This window comes from Mustela nivalis (assembly GCF_964662115.1).
Source record: "Mustela nivalis genome assembly, chromosome: X".
NCBI classification, from domain to species: domain Eukaryota; kingdom Metazoa; phylum Chordata; class Mammalia; order Carnivora; family Mustelidae; genus Mustela; species Mustela nivalis.
The window spans coordinates 25,624,672-25,642,137 of record NC_139040.1 but is presented as its reverse complement, the minus strand read 5'-3'; the positions used below and the strand labels follow the sequence as shown (position 1 = coordinate 25,642,137).

The window sequence follows — 17,466 nt, the reverse complement described above, 5'->3', positions numbered from 1 at the left end:
TCTGTCTCCTGGTTACCGGGGCTCCTTTTCAAGGGGCTACACTCTACGTTCCAGCCCGAAAGGGATGAGATAGCTTTTATTGTGGCAATTATGGCTAGCAAATGCCATGTGAGAAAGAACCCTTCTCATGGTGATGAGGATCATATGTTTGCTCTATTTAGACAAAGAATTCTCTTTTGAGCATAATTTTTCCACACAGAAACAGAGAAGTTGTTTAGACTTGACTGATTGCGATACTAAGTGTCCTATTTTAAGTTAAAAATATCCCACAAGTGAATCATATACGTGCATCTTCTCTTTTTCGTCCCCCTCCTCCATAGAAACACATTCACACCCTTCCTTACTGCCATAAATAATGCTCTTTTTCCTTGCCTTCTGTAGGATTTTGCATCATGGAAAGTTAGGCTGCTCTACGACGCGACAGCCTGATCTACTCAATTCTCTCTGAAGGATGGTTCATTCATTGGACCAGTTTTCCAGGCCTTCCAATTCCCATTTTATTTTTGTAGTTGACTATCTCTGACTACTTTCTGCCTTTCTGGGGTGAGGTAGGGGCACATAGAGAAGAAAAAAAAAACCCAAGAGGCACATTTCTAGAATTTTATAGCCATGTGTATGTTTGGAGGATGGAGATAGGAGGGGAGAATAGAGCTAGTGACTAAAGCAAGGTTTCCGGATGATGTGTTCGCTTGAGTTTCCTTGTTCCAGGAATGAATAAATGAAGCGGCTGGAATGTCCTGACTGTGGAGGAGATCACTGGTTGCCCGCCCCCCCATGCAGCAGCCCTCCATTCCTTGCCAAGAAAAGCCCGATTTTGGCTCAAGGATTAGGTAGTAACAGACTTCGGGAAGGTGACCCTGTTCCAGAGGGCCTGAATCCATTTTGGTGATCCCCATTTACCCTTTTAAGGGGACTTCAAGGGGACTCCACCAGTGCCTGGTGGAGGCAAGAGCCATGTGACATAAGGATGATTCCTGTCCTTGTGACACAAGAAGGAAGTCTGCTGGCATCTTTCTCACCTCTGACCATCACACCATGTGACATCAGGAGAACTTATTGTTGAAAATATTTTTAGGTACATGTTTCATTATTTGCAGTCAAAACCACCCTGTCTGATACACTCAATCCTAAAATTCTCAACTTCTACTCTAATTCATTTAAAAAGATGATCTAATAGTCTGCTTCACCAGAGTCACAGATTCATGGACTATTAGGGCACAAAAATCCCTTTGAGGTCTGTGTGGTTTATTTTTCTCATTCAACATACCAACCTCTTCGTGTCTGCAGACTAAGGAAGACGCACACAGGGTGCTGGGATTATGCTGTATGCTCTATAACCTCTCTATGTGTCAAATCCCAATTTTGTACAATTGTGGTAAAATCAGAATTTTCAACTCAGGTGAACGTTACACTGAATTTTCCTTTTTATTCTGTCAAAGAGCTTTCCTAAACAAATGTACACTAGATCTCAGAGGGAAAGTTGCCTCTGCTTAAGACTTTCAAATGCCCTAAAGAAAGCTGTTTACATACACATGAATAACAAGTCATGCTCACATATACATTACAAAAGATTTCTAAGGACTTCGGTCATCACTGGTTTTTCAAATGTGAGTTACTGCATTATTTAAAAATAATAAAATTATATTTCTTGGAAAATACTTCACAAAAGTGCTCGCTTCGGCAGCACATATACTAAAATACTTCACAAAAGACTGGCCTTACCCTCCAATTGATTCAACTTTGAATCACCTAGCTCTACTCCCAAGTGAGTTTTTATGCGGAGGCAAAAAGGTAACTTGTAGAAAGAGAAACTTCTGCTATCTGGTGTTATAACAGATACACCAGGCTTCCTTTCTACCTAATTTCTGCATGAGAAAATTGTTATCCATTTCCATGATGCCAAATGGTGATAGCGCTTGAAAACCAGCGGTGCCTACCTGAGTGATGTCCATTCCCGAGTCACAGCTCAATGGCTGTGTGGATGTCAGACCATTTGAGCCGATTACAGTTGTGATCACCGCTTTCTCATCAATTCTCCGAATCATGGTCCCATCGACAAAGTAAATGAATCCATGCCTATCCACTGTGATGCCTGTTGAGAAAGAGCAAATGAGCATTAGTAATCTAGTGGGCCACATTTGCACCAAGATCCGTATTTTGAAAGAAGCCACAGAAATGGAAAAGCATTTTAAAGACATATGGATTCAATTTTGCTCAGCACAGACAGGACAGTAATGGGAGAGGTTTGTTCGGACACACATTCACTTCTTTGTGTATTGAGAAGAAATGATAAAATGTAACATGTGGAAATAAAGGAAGGTCTAATCACTTTGGGTTGTCTAGCTTTATATTGCCACCCCCCTCCAATACTTGCCTAGCTCCACAAACAGAAAAAAAAATCCTCTTTAAGATAAATGGGAAAAGACAGAGGAGGCAGGGTACGTTACATTCCGTTTAGGCTGTAGATGCACAGGCCACCGCTTATTTTCATAGTTGCATTAGAAATAACTGACTTGGAAAGCATTAAAGTTATTGTCATCAGTTCACACTCAGCTCACAGAGACTTTGTAATAATTCTGATAAACTGGACTGAGTTTTTTCCTCTGTGTTACCTATTCAGAGGAGTTTGGAGAGCAAAATTATGGTGTCACAAAGGGAACGGTTGAACTTCTAGAAAAAAATGAAAGCCAATAAAATTCTCACAGTAGATTTTACACATTGTGTTAATTACAGCCTGGTGTTTTGGAAAATATATAATAGCAGTTAGAAGGCTTGGGTTCTAATACTGAATACATCACTTACAACTCCTGTGTGATTTTGAGTCATTCGTCTCTCTAAATTGTAGCCTCCTCTTCTGTGAAATATGGAAAAGATTATCTGCTTGTGATATTGTGATTTATAATAAGAAATATATATTTGGCCTTCGTCCCTGTTTTTAGCACAGAGCTGTTAAAACTCTGGAAATTTCCAAAGTGGCAGGAGAGATAAAAGTGTCTTTTGTTATGCTAATGAGGTGGTTTTTGGACTGAATTCTGGAGAACCTGAAGAACCATCCAGGAATAGAGGGGGTTGGAACTTTGAGTGCCGCCCCCAGACGTCTGTGAAGGGGAGAGGGGCTGGCAACTGAGTTCAGTCACCAATGGCTAATGATTTAATCAATCCCATCTATGTAATAGAGCTTCTACTAAAAACCCTAAAGGACAGGCTTTGGAGACCTTCCAGGTTGGCGAACACATGGAGATCTGTGGAGAGCAGCGCGCCTGGAGAAGGCAAGGAAACTCCATACCCCCTCTCACATACATTGTCCTATGCGGACCTTTCATCTGGCTGTTCCTGACTTAGAGCCTTTTATGATAAACCAGTGATCTAGTAAGTAAAAGTTTCTCTGAGTTCTGTGAGCCCCTCTAGCTAAACCCAGAGAAGGGGTTATTGGAACCTCCAGTCTATAGCTGGTGGGCCAGAAGCACAGGTGTGTGGGGAGCAGTTTTGTGGGACTGAGCCCTTAACCTGTGGGATCTGACCTTTTCTCTGGGTCGATTGTGTCAGAATTGAGTGAAACTGTAGGGCACAGAGCAGGTATGGGAGAACTGTTTGCTGGCGGCGTGGGGGGAACCCTCACCCACGCCGGAAATAAGTCTCAGAACACTGTTTACCTCCTTACCTAAGCTAAGGTGACCAAACATCTTAGTTTGGGACTGAGGCAGGGTTCAGTTTTAAAACTGGGACAGTTCTGGACAAACTGGGATGAGTTGGTTACTCTTTGCCTAGGTTGTTATAAATATCATATGAAATAATACATTTAAAAGTGTCAGACGCATATAAAGAACATATGGCTCAACTCCTGCTTCCCTTGGTGCTTTTGATAGTGCTCTTGAAAATAACCACATGGCATTACTTTAAAAACTGGTCTACAATTTAGTCTTTTCCTACCTCGCATTTACCCAGTGGACCTCGTGAAACACAGAATATATATTCAAGTTAGGAACATCTGTGATAACAAGCATGCCCTTTTGGAGTGTGTGCACATTCACATACAAAATCATCTCCGTGGTAAAGAGTGAATTCACCTAAAGACAGTTTGTAAACCCAATTTAATAGACTGCTTTTAGATGAACTAATTCATTGGCAGGTTAATATTAAGACTTGGCTTTATGGTATACTTTGATTAACCCTGATGTCTCATGACTTGACATGAGACTCAGGTCTCATGAAGTATTAATCCTTAATATCTATAAAAGTTACAGATTCATTTTAACTTTCTCCGAATAGCTCTAAATTCGTCTATGTTTTGGAGGGTACTCCAAGGAAACCAGCATGCCCAAACAAGGGGAAGTTCATGTTGATAAGTCTCTTTTTCATTTGCAGATACAGAAAGACTGTTAAGGAGTTTTTAAAAAGACTTTTAAGATTGAGCAGGTCAAAGGATGGTGGCACACAAGCATTTCTTACATTCCCAGGACATCTGGGCTGAGGACGAACCAAGGGGCACCTCTGTTTTTTGTTTTGGCAAAATCAGTATATCGAGTGCCTACTATTTAGTCTGCTTTGTGGCATGCATATGATTAACTTCTATGACCTCTGTATTAAATATCAGCGAGTGCGAAAGTTAAAATTCGTCACAAGAGGATTGAGTGAAAGATCAAGACTCAGGTCTGGAGAGAGAAAGGCTGAGAGGAGCTCCGCTCGAAGTGTTTGAAATCATGAAGTATTTACCAAATACATACTGAATGTCACTGTGCCAAGTCCTGTGAAGATCAAAGGACAAAGAATCCAGATGCATAGAAACTAAGAGGAATATCCTGTAAGCATTGCTCTAAGGAGGAGGCAGTAAATTTAGAGCTTCCAATCCCTTGAAAATTGGAACAGAGTCACAAAAGGGATAGAGAAATAAATGTATTCCTTAAAAATTGGAACAGGTTCACAAAAGGTATAGAGAAATAAATGTATTGTTCTCAAAATGAGTGTTTGTGTGTGTGTGGGGGGGGGGGGAGTCCTTCCATCTTTGTGTGGACACCAGGGAGGACAATTCTGTTCCTTTGACCACTGCATTCCTCATCTCCATCAGAGGGTAAAGTCTGTACCGATCCAGGGAGGATAATCCTGGACTTAACATGGTTTTTCCACTTTTAATTTTTGTTTACTTCTGAACACTGGGAACTGCTCTCTCTCTGTTCACGTCGGCTGAATTCCACAGATGAGGCTTATTAAATCCTCACTGTTGGCCTTCAGGGCTTATTTGGCTGACAGGTTGTAGGATATTCTCCTTTCATATATTTGTGTAGGAAATTCTTTGATCATGCTCCAAATTACAAGAGTCCGTTATTTCCTGAGACTCTTTAAATTTGATGGAGTTATGCTTGGAGTTGAAAAAGAAATAGTAGAAACGTCTTTGAGGGGCTGTGTGATAGATGTTTTCTTAATGCATCCAGGTATGTTTTATATGTACATATTTTCACTTTCCTTCCCCAACCAACCAACCAACCAACCAACCAACCAACCAACCAACCAGCTAACCAATATGCACACAAACAGAATCCTCAAACAGCTAGTTTTACAAACTCTTCACTGGTGAGGGTTGAGGGATACTTAGTTTTCACTAATTTTAAAAACCAAACTGAAATTCCCAGGCAGGAAAAGAATTCTTTTTGCCATTACTTGCGAGGGAGTGGTCTCCCCTCCCATAATGAGTATTGTTGTAGCCCAGGGAAGTCAATGATGCTATTACTGTTTGTTAGGCTGAGTGGGAGAAGGTGGCACATGCCCCGTGTATTTTAAGCTTTATCTTTCAGGGACGGGGATGTGAGTGATTTCAGAGCACATAAAGCCATCTGGGGCTAGTGAGATCTGCAGATGCAACTGACTTTCGTGTTTTGATATTGTTGTACCCAGACTTCCAAAATTTGGTACCTAATGCTGTGGGTGTAATTTGTTCCAATGGCCACATCCGTTGATGTGCTTGCTGACAGCATTTTCATTATCACTTAAAAGCACAATGGAAGGCACAGTCTTTGGCTAAGATAGGAGTTAGATTGCATTGAGAAGACCACTTCCAGGGTTTAAAAAAAATTTAACCAGTATTCATTTTTAGAGCAAGCAAAAATATATAGATCTCTGATGTTGCCACAAGGTTAGGCAGTGGGTGAGGGGTGGGGGAAGGTAAGAAGAACACAGACAGCTTGAGTCCCCACACCACCCCACCTCCAGTAAGGAAAACACTGGGCTCAGACGCCCAGACAGCATGTTTAGCTTGGAGCACATTTTTACATTTGTGAGAAAATAAATAAATCCTTGTAAATTAGTGCATATAATGAAAGCACTGACAGACCATAACCTGGAAGTGTGAATGGTGCTGTCTCCATTCATCAGCATTAAGCCCTAACAAGCTCTTTCTATGGAAGGACCTGCTCATAAATAAAGTGCATCTTGTAAAAAAATTATTCCCCACATCTTATGCAAAGTAGGGGACATTATATAATATCTGAACTGCAGGCTCTTTTCTCTGTGAAGCATAGCTCTGTATGAAACAGCTGCAAATTACAGGCGAAATTATTTGACTCCTTCCCTTGTCTTATTATCCTCCAATGAATAAATACTATAATTCTGAAGAAGACAATTGCCTAAAGCTAGGGCGGCCTGGACAGTTACTAATAAATGTATCACTTGTTGGGGAAGAGGACACTGCTGATCGATACTGGAGCAGGCAGGGATTTCCTGACGTGAGGTCACTGTGAGTCCAGATGTGGAGGTTAATAGCCCAGAAACAGTGGCTCAAATCTTGAATTAGGTAACAGCGAAGATCAGAGTATTTGGTTGTGCAGAATGCCAATTTTAAATGTTGGCAGAAGGCATCTTTGTATTTAATTTATAAAAATTACAGCTGTTGAGGCCACCTACATTTTTATTATTTCTATATTAAAAAATGAACCTTCTTTCAGAATATAGGCTTTGGAAAGTAGTCATAAAATTCTCTCCATCTAGAGCCCTAGCAACCAGAAAACTGAAATACTGTTTTTTTTTCCCCCCTGCCACAATGTGCTCTTTAATTTTATGATACAGAGATAAATGGTTAAAATAAACTTTCAGGAAATGTCCTAAGCACAATATGGCATCGGCTCAATCTCCAACACTGAAAGTGCTGAATTGTGTATTTGACATTAGCTGTTGATCATAGAGAGCACTTTAAATCAGAAAGAGATTAAAATATTTAGCTTTGTTTATGTGCAATCCATTTCTCTGAAAATTGGTATCATATGTTGGTCTATATGGAAATTCTCCGAGGGACAAAAAAGTCCATTCTCCAACTGATCTGATTACTGTCCACTTAATTACCCACTGGGATCAGAAAGGGTCAAGTTACTTTTGCACAGTAAGCCTATTAAGTCCTCTTGCTAGGCGCCCCTAAATGGAGCTTCTAGAACTTGGAGGAATTACAAATATCTGTGTGTCACTAGGGTTGGAAGGAGGCAGAGCTTAATGAACAGCTGAAGCGATTTCACTGTGTCCTTAACAATGAGAACAGGATTTCTTCAGTAAGAGACTCTAAAAAACTCACTATAATATTACATGACTAGTGAATGGTGTGCCTTATTCAATCTGATATTATTTAATAAAAAAGTTACAGTATATTCTAAACAGTAAAGGTCAATTTCCAAAGAATTTAAATACAAATTAAAAATGATAAGCATTCAGATGAATATTCTACTGACTGGAAAGTCCTTTCTTTCACGGCTCAGAAGGTACTTTCTAAAGGGCTTCAGAGGTGTCATAAGGAACCATAGATGTTTGGGTTAGTTAACCAAGAATTCCGAGTGAAAGAAACACCAGTTTTTAGCATTTGTCTTCTCTTCATCTTCTTCTGATCCTCTCAAAGCTTTAACCTTCAGGGCAAGGCACAGTAAATGAAGTGCTCTCCTATATCCATCAACCACTATTTTTCTAAAAGCTAGCTGGGGAAGCTCTCTCTCCTGATTCGTTATTAGATTTATTTTGTGTCTATTATAGGTCAGGTACAGTGCTAGGCACTCGAAGTACAGCAGAGTAGTATAAAACAGAGCTCAGAATCTGGTGGGGGAGAGGAATCAATGGCAAGGCAATTACAGCACCTTGAGATAAGCAAGAGTTTAGAGCAAGTGCAGGAAGCCGTGGGAGTAACCTTGGGGAATGGGCCCAGGAAATGAAGGTCACAAGTGATTTCTTGGAGTAAGTGACACATAAGCAAAATCTGAATGGCCGTGTTGAATTACTGTTGAGCCTAGTGTGAAATCCAGGTAAGTGCCACTGAAAACCCGTAAAGGCTGTCTACTAACACTTAAGAATAACCATTTTCATTTGCTGGGTCTACTATGATATTCCAGGCATGGGGCTGGATTCTCTACATCCATTTCTCATTTAATCCTCATAGCAGCTTTGTGGAGTAGGTATTATTGTCATTTTTCAGATGTGGAAATAGAAGTTCAGAGGTTGAGTGAATAACTCCAGGTTACCTACCTAGAAAATTCTAGATTTAGCTCCTTTGTCTGAGTTCAATGCCCATTCTCTTAATCCTTCTTCCATGAAGCCTAAATGGGGCAATCTATCACTTTGCCACAGGAGTGGTGTATAGACTGGTTTCAGAGGCTTCAAAAAACTCCATGAAATTATCTGCAAAGTATTTTGTGTATGGGGAGATGGTCCATTGCTTTTGTTAAATTGTCAGAGCAACTAATGACCCTTCTCAAAAGATGGTTAAGAGTTCTTATATTCCTGTGGATCTCTTGGACCTCTTCAGAATTATCCTTCAAAGATATTCTGTGGCTTCACCCCCCACAAAGCTGGTGAATTTTGAGGCAGTACTCAGAATTTCCATGTGATGGGGATTTTGGTTACTTGACTATTACAGTACGATCTACCACATAAAAAGTAGTCCCTAGAAACAAGGGTTACAGACTCCTATGTTTTCAGGGGTCAGGCAGGTGACATAAATTTGTAAGTTGGTGCCAGATGTTAGATTATATAGGTTCTAGGGAAAACTGAGGTTCACAAAAGAGCACATGCTACATAAATGCATTCAATTTTTTTTTCTTAAATAAATAGAGTATGGGCCAAACGAATTATATTTTTGAACTAGATTTATTCCTCGAGTTGCCGATTTATGATGCTTGCTAGAGGATAATCAGGAGGAATATAATGTCAGTGAAAAGGCTGCTGTGGGCAGAGAAGATCCATGAACTTGGAGTGAATCTAATAACCAGTGTAGCACAGCTGTTAAAAGTTATGTCTTGCTACAGAGATGTCCCATATATCCCCTGCCCCCAGAGATGCATAACCTCCCCCGCTATCAACATCCCCCACCAGAGTGGTACATTTGTTACAACTGATGAACCTACATTGACACATCATTATTACCCCAAAGTCCCCAGTTTACATTAGAGTTCATTCTTAGTGTTGGACATTGTATGGGTCTGGACAAATGTATACTGTCATGTATCTACCATTAGAGTAACATACAGAGTAGTTTCAATGTGTGAAGATTCTGCTCAATTTTTCTATGAGCCTAAAATTGCTTTAAAAACTAAAGTCTATTAAAAATTATGTCTGGTACTAGCACTGTAAAACCCAAAATAATCAAATGTATTTGTGATTTTCATCACTGGAAAATGAAATAATCTGGATGGCTGACAATACAATACTTGCTAAGAATGCAGCCTCTTTTATCCCCACCATGATCAAAGCTCAAAATTTGTGACAAATTCACCAAATTCAGTCAAATCAAACCAGAAAAGGAGGTGTCCCAGGTGAACTCAACTCTGTTTTTGGTCTGCCACCTTTCTCTTCCCTGTCCTTCCTTCAGAAAACCCTCCCGCTTTAGTATGGCAGAGACAATGCTATGTATTCAGGTCACCCTATTTTTATTTCTGAGAATAGACCTAGGTTTCTTTTCCCAACTTTTCTGTAGTTAGGTGTGGGCAGAAGTGATGTATGCTACTTCTAGGCTTGGCCCCTAACAAAACCTCTGTTGAGCTCTTCCATGGATCACCCTCTTCCCACACAGGCTACCCAGATACAGAGGGATTGAGTTACTAGCCAGGAGCTTGGTTCCCTGAATTACCACTTGAGGCAGAGGTTTCTCTCACCTCCGGAGGGTAACCCATTTGTACTATGATGTGAGCAAGAAAAAATGTACTGTTTTTGTTAAGCCACTGAGAGTGCATGTTGTTTTCTTTTTCCTTTTGTTCCCCCTTTTCCATGTTAGCTTGGCCTGACTATTACATTTACCAACTGAAATCCTATTCACCATTTAGGCCTTCTACAAGATGTTTCTTTTCCAGAATGCCTTACGTACAAACTCCAGTTCATTTTGGTCCCTCTGCTTTCTAACCTACAGAAGCTGGTTTCTATTTTGGGGGGATTTTTAAAATGTGAATTCTCCAATCATGCTCTGTCCAGGCAAAAACTCCTTGAGGGCAAAAACTGGATTTTACTATGTTTTACTTTTATATCTCATCAAATCCAGTAGACCCAGGCACCAGATGTTCAATAAAACTTGTTGAATTATAGACTTCATTGTCACACATTTACAGATTTCCCTCAACTTATGATAAGGTTACGTCCTGATAAACTCATTGTAAGTTGAAAATATCATTAAGTCTGAAATCATTTAATACACCTTATCTATTGAACATTATAGCTTAATGTAGCCTACCTTAAATGTGCTCAGAATAATTATGTTAGCCTACCATTGGGCAAAACCATCTAACACAAAGCCTATTTTATCATAAGTGTTGAATATCTCCTATAATTTATCAAATACTGTGTGGAAAGTGAAAAATAGAATGGTTGTGTTTTGCTCGTGATCATGTGGCCGGGAGGTGCGGCTGGCTGCTGCCGCCTGGCCTCCTGAGATATTGTACTGCATCTTGATAGCCTGGGAAAATATAAAAATTCAAAGTATGATTTCTACTGAATGTGTATGGCTTCTGCCCCACAGTGAAGTCAAAACACCATAACTTGGGGACTGTCCGTACGTTGGAACACACCTAACCTAAATCAAGTAAAGCCTGCCATGAGGTCAAGAGCTGCAAGTGAATTTCCCTAACAGTGAGTTTAGAAAGGAGGGAATGATACTTTCTCTCTCTAAAGACCTTTAAGAGGAGTACCATCCCCTATCAATAAGTGATGATTAGAGTACTGGTAGGGGAAGTGGTTGTGTTGACCAACCAAAATAGAATATGAACCATGGATCCAATGATCTGCAAATTAATTTGATCCATGTAGCTAGCCACAGTGAATAGATCAGGCTCCCCCCAATCCACTTTGCTCTGTTAAGAGCTCTGTGTTATGATCGTGTGATGTCTTCCAATCTTACCATCTCAGGAATACTAAGGAAGCAGAAATACCTCAAGATTTTGCCTTAATGCGTTTCACTTCTTTGCTTTCACATAAGGAAAAGCAGAGAGAATGCTGGCTCCAGGGTCACATCAGGGGATCTGGGTTTCAGGCTGATTTCTGTTATAGATCTGCTGTAGGACTTTGAGGAAGGCATTTAACTACTCAGACACTAAACTACTTAGTGTCTTGATTTCCTAATCCAGATCCAACTACTATAAAGGGTAAAATGGCGTGAAGCTCACAAGAGCCAATGAAATGGAAGCACATTGAAAAGGATAAGGTGGTGTTAAGTGGTGTCCCAATTGCTCAGTCATTGCTATAATTTTTTCTGGAAGTGACTTGTCTAAGCCTAGAATCATGGACAAACATTTCCACATAGGCCCTGATTGGACATTTTAGGCTTTTCCATGTTGGACGGACATAGTATACAATTGAAGTCCATGAGGCATCATGTAACCTTTGTGAGTAGCAGAGTTGCCCTATGTTAGATTCACCATAGATGAGGTAGTGGTTGAAAACAATTTTGTTAGCTTAGGGGAAATACTGCAATTGAGCGGTTGCTATAAAAACCTTCAAGCTTTTATAAGATGGCTAAAGTTTCCATCCAGAGAACCAAATAAATGAAGTTCCATGCTATGCAGTTGGCTCAGGGAGATCCTGGGCCAGAGGTGGTAGTGGTGTCTCAATATTTTACAGTAATTTAACATTACCAGATACTAGTAATGGTATGAATTATTTCTCCTTGTTTTAAAGAGGAAGGTGTGTGGGGCGCCTGGGTGGCTCAGTGGGTTAAGCCGCTGCCTTCGGCTCAGGTCATGATCTCAGGGTCCTGGGATCGAGTCCCGCATCGGGCTCTCTGCTCAGCAGGGAGCCTGCTTCCTTCTCTCTCTCTCTGCCTGCCTCTCAGTGTACTTGTAATTTCTCTCTGTCAAATAAATAAATAAAATCTTTAAAAAAAAAAAAAGAGGAAGGTGTGTGTGTGTGTGTGTGTGTGTGTGTGTAAGATATACTGGGGTAAATAGATGGTTCTAGTTCAAGCTGAAACACACATCTCTTATTTTTGTGCTAGAATTCTTGCTTGAAAGATGCCTGCGGGCTGGGATTTAAGGGGACTCAGTACATATGGGCTAAGATTAATGAGGTTTACCAAATGCAAGCTGAATACTTTATATTCCCTCCCCCTCTTAAAAAATTCTTCAAACATCAAGTAACCATATCTGGGACACTACTAAGATACATTTTGAGGAAATGCCTCTGTCATGCTAAGGAAACAAACTGCCTCGCAAGAACATCATGTGAACAATTAGCCTGAGGAGGGAAAGTTCATTTATTGCCCACGGACCAGCAAAAACTAATTGCAGTTGTTACACTCTAGGGAAAAATGAGTCTCTCTCAAGGTATGTGAATGACCAAGAGGTTCTAATAAAAAAGCAAACTAAGTAGAATACCTTGGCCTGAATACTCAATAAAAGCAGAATATGAGGAATTAAGCCTGACAGTGCTTGCTATTCACAAAATTGGGCTAACTCAAGAAGAATTAAAATTTCTGTAGGATAATTATTTGCATGTAGTGCCTATTCAAAAACAATACAGAAGGCCCATTTAAAATTCTTCCAACATCTGTACATCTTGACTAATGAAGCTGACATTGGAAGAGAAGTTCACAAAGTCAGAAGTGGCAAACAGTCATTGGCAAAAGGTAAGGCAGGGTACCAAATACTGCATGAATATAATTTTTAAACCTCTTAAATGGGAGATTAAGAGTCATTTAGGAGGGCTGATTTGGGCTCAATCAGTTTTCGATTACAACACACACATATAAATATGACAGCTGAGTAAAAGAAAAAAAATAGTCAAAGCACTTTGCCTGAGGAGACAAACAACACTTTTTTTTTCCCACATCCTCATGTACAGGTTTGACAATCTGTAGGCAATAAGGTTTTCTTAAAAGAATTGAAAACTACTGGGGTGCCTTGTTCATGGGGGGTGGTGATTTCCCTACCCTTGTCTTGGCTGAGATTGGGGTCTCCATGGCCAACCCCATCTCTTTTCTTGAAATTCAACCACCCAGACATGTTCATGGGAGAGATGGAAGGAGGAGGAAGAGTCTGAGGCTAGAAGCTGGGTGACCTGGTTGAGACTGACTGACTTTCAAAACTTTCCACAATCTTCCAATGCTCAGGTATCTGCCTTTGTCTACGGGTGGGACTAAAAGCTGAGCTGCCCAAGTCAGGGAATTACTGTAAAGATAAAATAAAATAATATCTCTTCTTGATGAATCACACACCTGTAACCCTGAAACAAACAATATATGTTAATAAAAAAAGGCTTTAAAAAAATCTACTCTGTGAAATCTTTCTGAAAGGTTAACACAAGTGATGTTCATATTTATGATTTTGATTAATTTTTAGCCTTCTGGAATCATGCTGGTGGTTATCCACTACGTGAGTACCTGCTTCAGCATGGATTGACTTAGAGATCAGGAACCTGATGTGGAATTCTGTCAGCATCTCCGCCATGCTGACAATGATGGTGAGTCTGTACAGGGTCCTGTTTCACTTTTCCAGTCAAAGTGGTCTACATAATGGCTCCAAAACACACCTTTCTTTTTGCCATCACTACTTTATTTGCCTGTGCTATGTTCCCTGTTCGTGGAGGGCCCTTTCTTTCTCCTAGTCTCCCAATCCTGCTCATTTTTCAAGACACAGTGCCAGTCTAGCCTCAATAATTACAATCCACAAACTGACCCAAAGACTTGCAAATACCATGTTGAAGCTCTTTCCTTGTCAGTTACATCAGACAATTTCATCATTCTTTGCTGATGGTAGAAATCTTCTGAGCCCAGGGGAAGACATATGATTTTACCAGTCCCAGTGGATAGGAATGAGGATCACAACAGGCATAGTGTTGTTAGGTTGAAAATCTAAGGTCTGGCCTATAACTGAGAGCACAGGGTGTTTTGACACCCTGTGTTCTTTTGACAGGACCCAAGAATGCACTTGAGATAAAAGTACGGGTCATTTTAACAAATCCATTTCAGGACCATCCTCATCTTCATAGGAGGGGCTGAGTTACTCATTGCCCATTTAGCATTGGCTTTTTGCTCTCCACTGCCCTACTTTCTCTTCTATGCCTTGGTTCTTTGATCTCATTCTGTTTTGAGTTTACTTAACCTTGCCTATCAAGAATAGAGGTTCGAATCTAGTTTCCAGCTCTCTTTCCCTCTTTTTTGGATTCCTTTCTTCCACGTCTTCCCCCTTCTGCTCATTTTCCCCTTCCTTTTCCTCCAAATGCTAATCAGCTCCCCATTCTCTGAACCCTTGGAGTGTTTATAGATTATATCCCACAACCTAATGCTAGATTATAGTCTTCTCTAAGGATTTCTCTCTTTTCTCCTCAACCAAATCATATTCCACTCATGGGCAGGGACCATGTCTTTTTGGTCCACTCATAATCCCCAAAGTTTCCTAGGCAGACCAGATTATTTGCTGCTTGAAAAGCTGAACAAAATGGTGGAGCTCAGTGAACATGGTTTTTTTTTTCTAACAAGATCTACTGGGAGCATGATATGGGTCTGACAGAGTAGTTAAAACCAGTGGGAGTCTTCTAAGTAGCATAGTTGGTTACTGGCACTGGTGTCTTACAGATACCAGTTAAATATGTTGAAAGTATTAATTAATATGATGGCATTTTTGGATACCTGTTTGATAACCAGGAGTTCTTTGTTGTCACAAGAGATCACTGCAGTGTTTGGTGACAGCATTTAGCTGCGTGCTCCTGCTGCACAGTAGTGCTAGAAAGCACTAAGATAAAAACCGAGAAAGGTTTATAGAATAAATGACTGAGGTCTATGGTAGAAAGGGAACAATCTGAGCAACTAGGAAAAAGCAAATTAATAACAGCCAGTCTAAATGAATAACAGTGAGTCTAAGAAAAAAGCGAAAACACAAGGAAATAGAGGCATTAAAAAAATACAGCCCAGATACCATTTTCTCATTTTCCTTAATTCAAAACTCTCTAGCATTTCCAGGCACTAGGAAGGTATCAGTTTAGGGCCAATTCAGAAGGCAGTGGTTTTGGTATTCTGTTAATGGATAATTTTTTTTAACATTCAAGTAGATAATTTGAATAAAGTTATGTGTTAAAGCTAGACCAGATATACTTGGAAAAGAAAATACTAGCGTTAGTAACAAAACAGAACAAAACAAACCACAACAGAGGTCTTGAAGGTGCTCTGTGGATCTGTAGTTTCTCATAAAATTTCAAGCCTAACAGGCTAAAATCAGGAGACTGAAAAGTAGCCCCGGTTCGGGCCCCTCTCCCCAGAAATGCTCCCAATTCTGAGAAAGGTGGGGCAGTGCCTTTTGAGAGTCAAGTCCTAAAGCAGGCCTCGGGTAGTAGTCTCTTACAGTTCTGATTTTACTTTGTTCAAGAGAACACAAGGAAAAGATTATAGAAACCAAAGCAGATAACCTTGGCAGAAGCCATTCTGATGGATTTTGGCTTTGGGAGGGGGCAAAGCAGACCTATCAATCTATTATGGCTTCAGTTTTCTTGGGTGAGAGATGCCTTCCAAAATGAGGAATGATTGCTGAGCTCTAAGGGTAACTACGGCTGTAATCAGCTTTCTTTCTTGAGTAAATAGTGGTAAAATCAGGCACCTACCCACCTTCCTTTTCCCAAAAACCTATTACACAGTTTAACAAGCTTTTTGAAAAACCAAACAGAATTGCTAGTAAATGAAACTGGAAGAAATATAGAGCAAATAACATTGGGGCTTCCTGGCCAGGCTTTGATATTTGGGGCTTGAAGAAAACCTTACATTTGAGTTATTAAGCCTTTGATTCCTCAGGGAGAAACTTTAAATGGGCCAGGACTCACTCCCAAGGCGACAGTGACTTTCTTTGGGGAACAATAAAGCAGACTCATTCTACTTAGACTCTTTAATATTGAGGAAATTCACGGTCAGCTATTCAGGAAATCCCACATATGGATACACACTAGAGGTGTTGGTAAGGCTCTACAGCTTCAAATCCAATCAGTATGGAAAAGAACAGTTGTGTGTTGGCCACTGTAGGAGGCCTTAAGACCCTACTTCCAGGGCCAAAGCCAGTGTGTGTTCTAATACATTGGGACTTGTGCCTGACAGGTTGTTAAATATTTTGAGTATCATCTCTGTATGCATGAAAGCCTTATTTCAAACAAACAAACAAACAAACAAACAAATCACTTTTAAAAATGGAATTGTCAGAGGGTGCCTGGGTGGCTTAGTTGTTAAGTGTCTGCCTTGGGCTCAGATCACAATCTTGGGGTCCTGGGATCGAGCCCCGTATCAGGCTCACCGCTCAGGGGGGAGCCCGTTTCTCCTTCTCCCTCTGCCTGCTGGTCTGCCTACTTGTGCTCTCTATCTCTCTGTCAAATAAATAAAGAAAATCTTCAAAAAAATGGAATTGTCAGGTATCAATTTGCAAGTTGCTTTCTAATCCCTGCTTTTGACTTAAATTTTTTTGAAATTTTGAAATATTTCAAATGGTAGACAACACAGAAAATAGCACAACACACTGCTTTGCATCTACCACCCAAATTTAACAGATGTTAACAATCGCTTCACATGGCTCAGGATTGTTTATGTGTTTCAGACACTTATGTAGGAGATGCATGGCTGTGATGGCTCCATAACCATGTGAATATACTTAATGCTTCAGAATTGTTCACTTAGGGACATCTGGGTGACTCAGTGGGCTGAGCAACAGCTTTCAGCTCACGTCATGATCTCAGGGTCCTGGGATGGAGCCTGGCGTTGGCTCCCTGCTCGGAGGGCTGTCTGCTCCTCTCTCTGCCTCTGCCCTTCCCCCTGTCCATGCTCGCTCGCTCTCTCATTCTCCAATAAATAAATAAAATCTTGAAGAAAAAAAAAAAGAACTGTTCACTTGAAAATGGCTAAAATGGTAAATTTCATGTTTTATATATTTAAAATGGTAAAACTTTTGTTTTATATATCTTTTACCAGTATAATATGCCAATGGCATTACACCATGTATTTCTTTTGCAATTTTCTTTTATTTGTGCAACTGTATGTTTTGTGGCCATTAATGCTTT

General features: G+C 40.3%; 1 protein-coding gene across 7 annotated transcripts in view; it reads right to left on the bottom strand.

Annotated features, from left to right (window-relative positions):
* The window catches only part of TENM1 (teneurin transmembrane protein 1), an 801,322-nt gene that overhangs the window by 71,502 nt on the left and 712,354 nt on the right, over window positions 1-17,466 (bottom strand). For all 7 annotated transcript variants that reach the window (XM_082717245.1, XM_082717244.1, XM_082717248.1 and 4 more), the window contains one exon: window positions 1,938-2,092. In XM_082717245.1, the coding sequence (XP_082573371.1) occupies window positions 1,938-2,092 (155 nt within the window). The remainder of the gene's footprint in view (window positions 1-1,937; window positions 2,093-17,466) is intronic.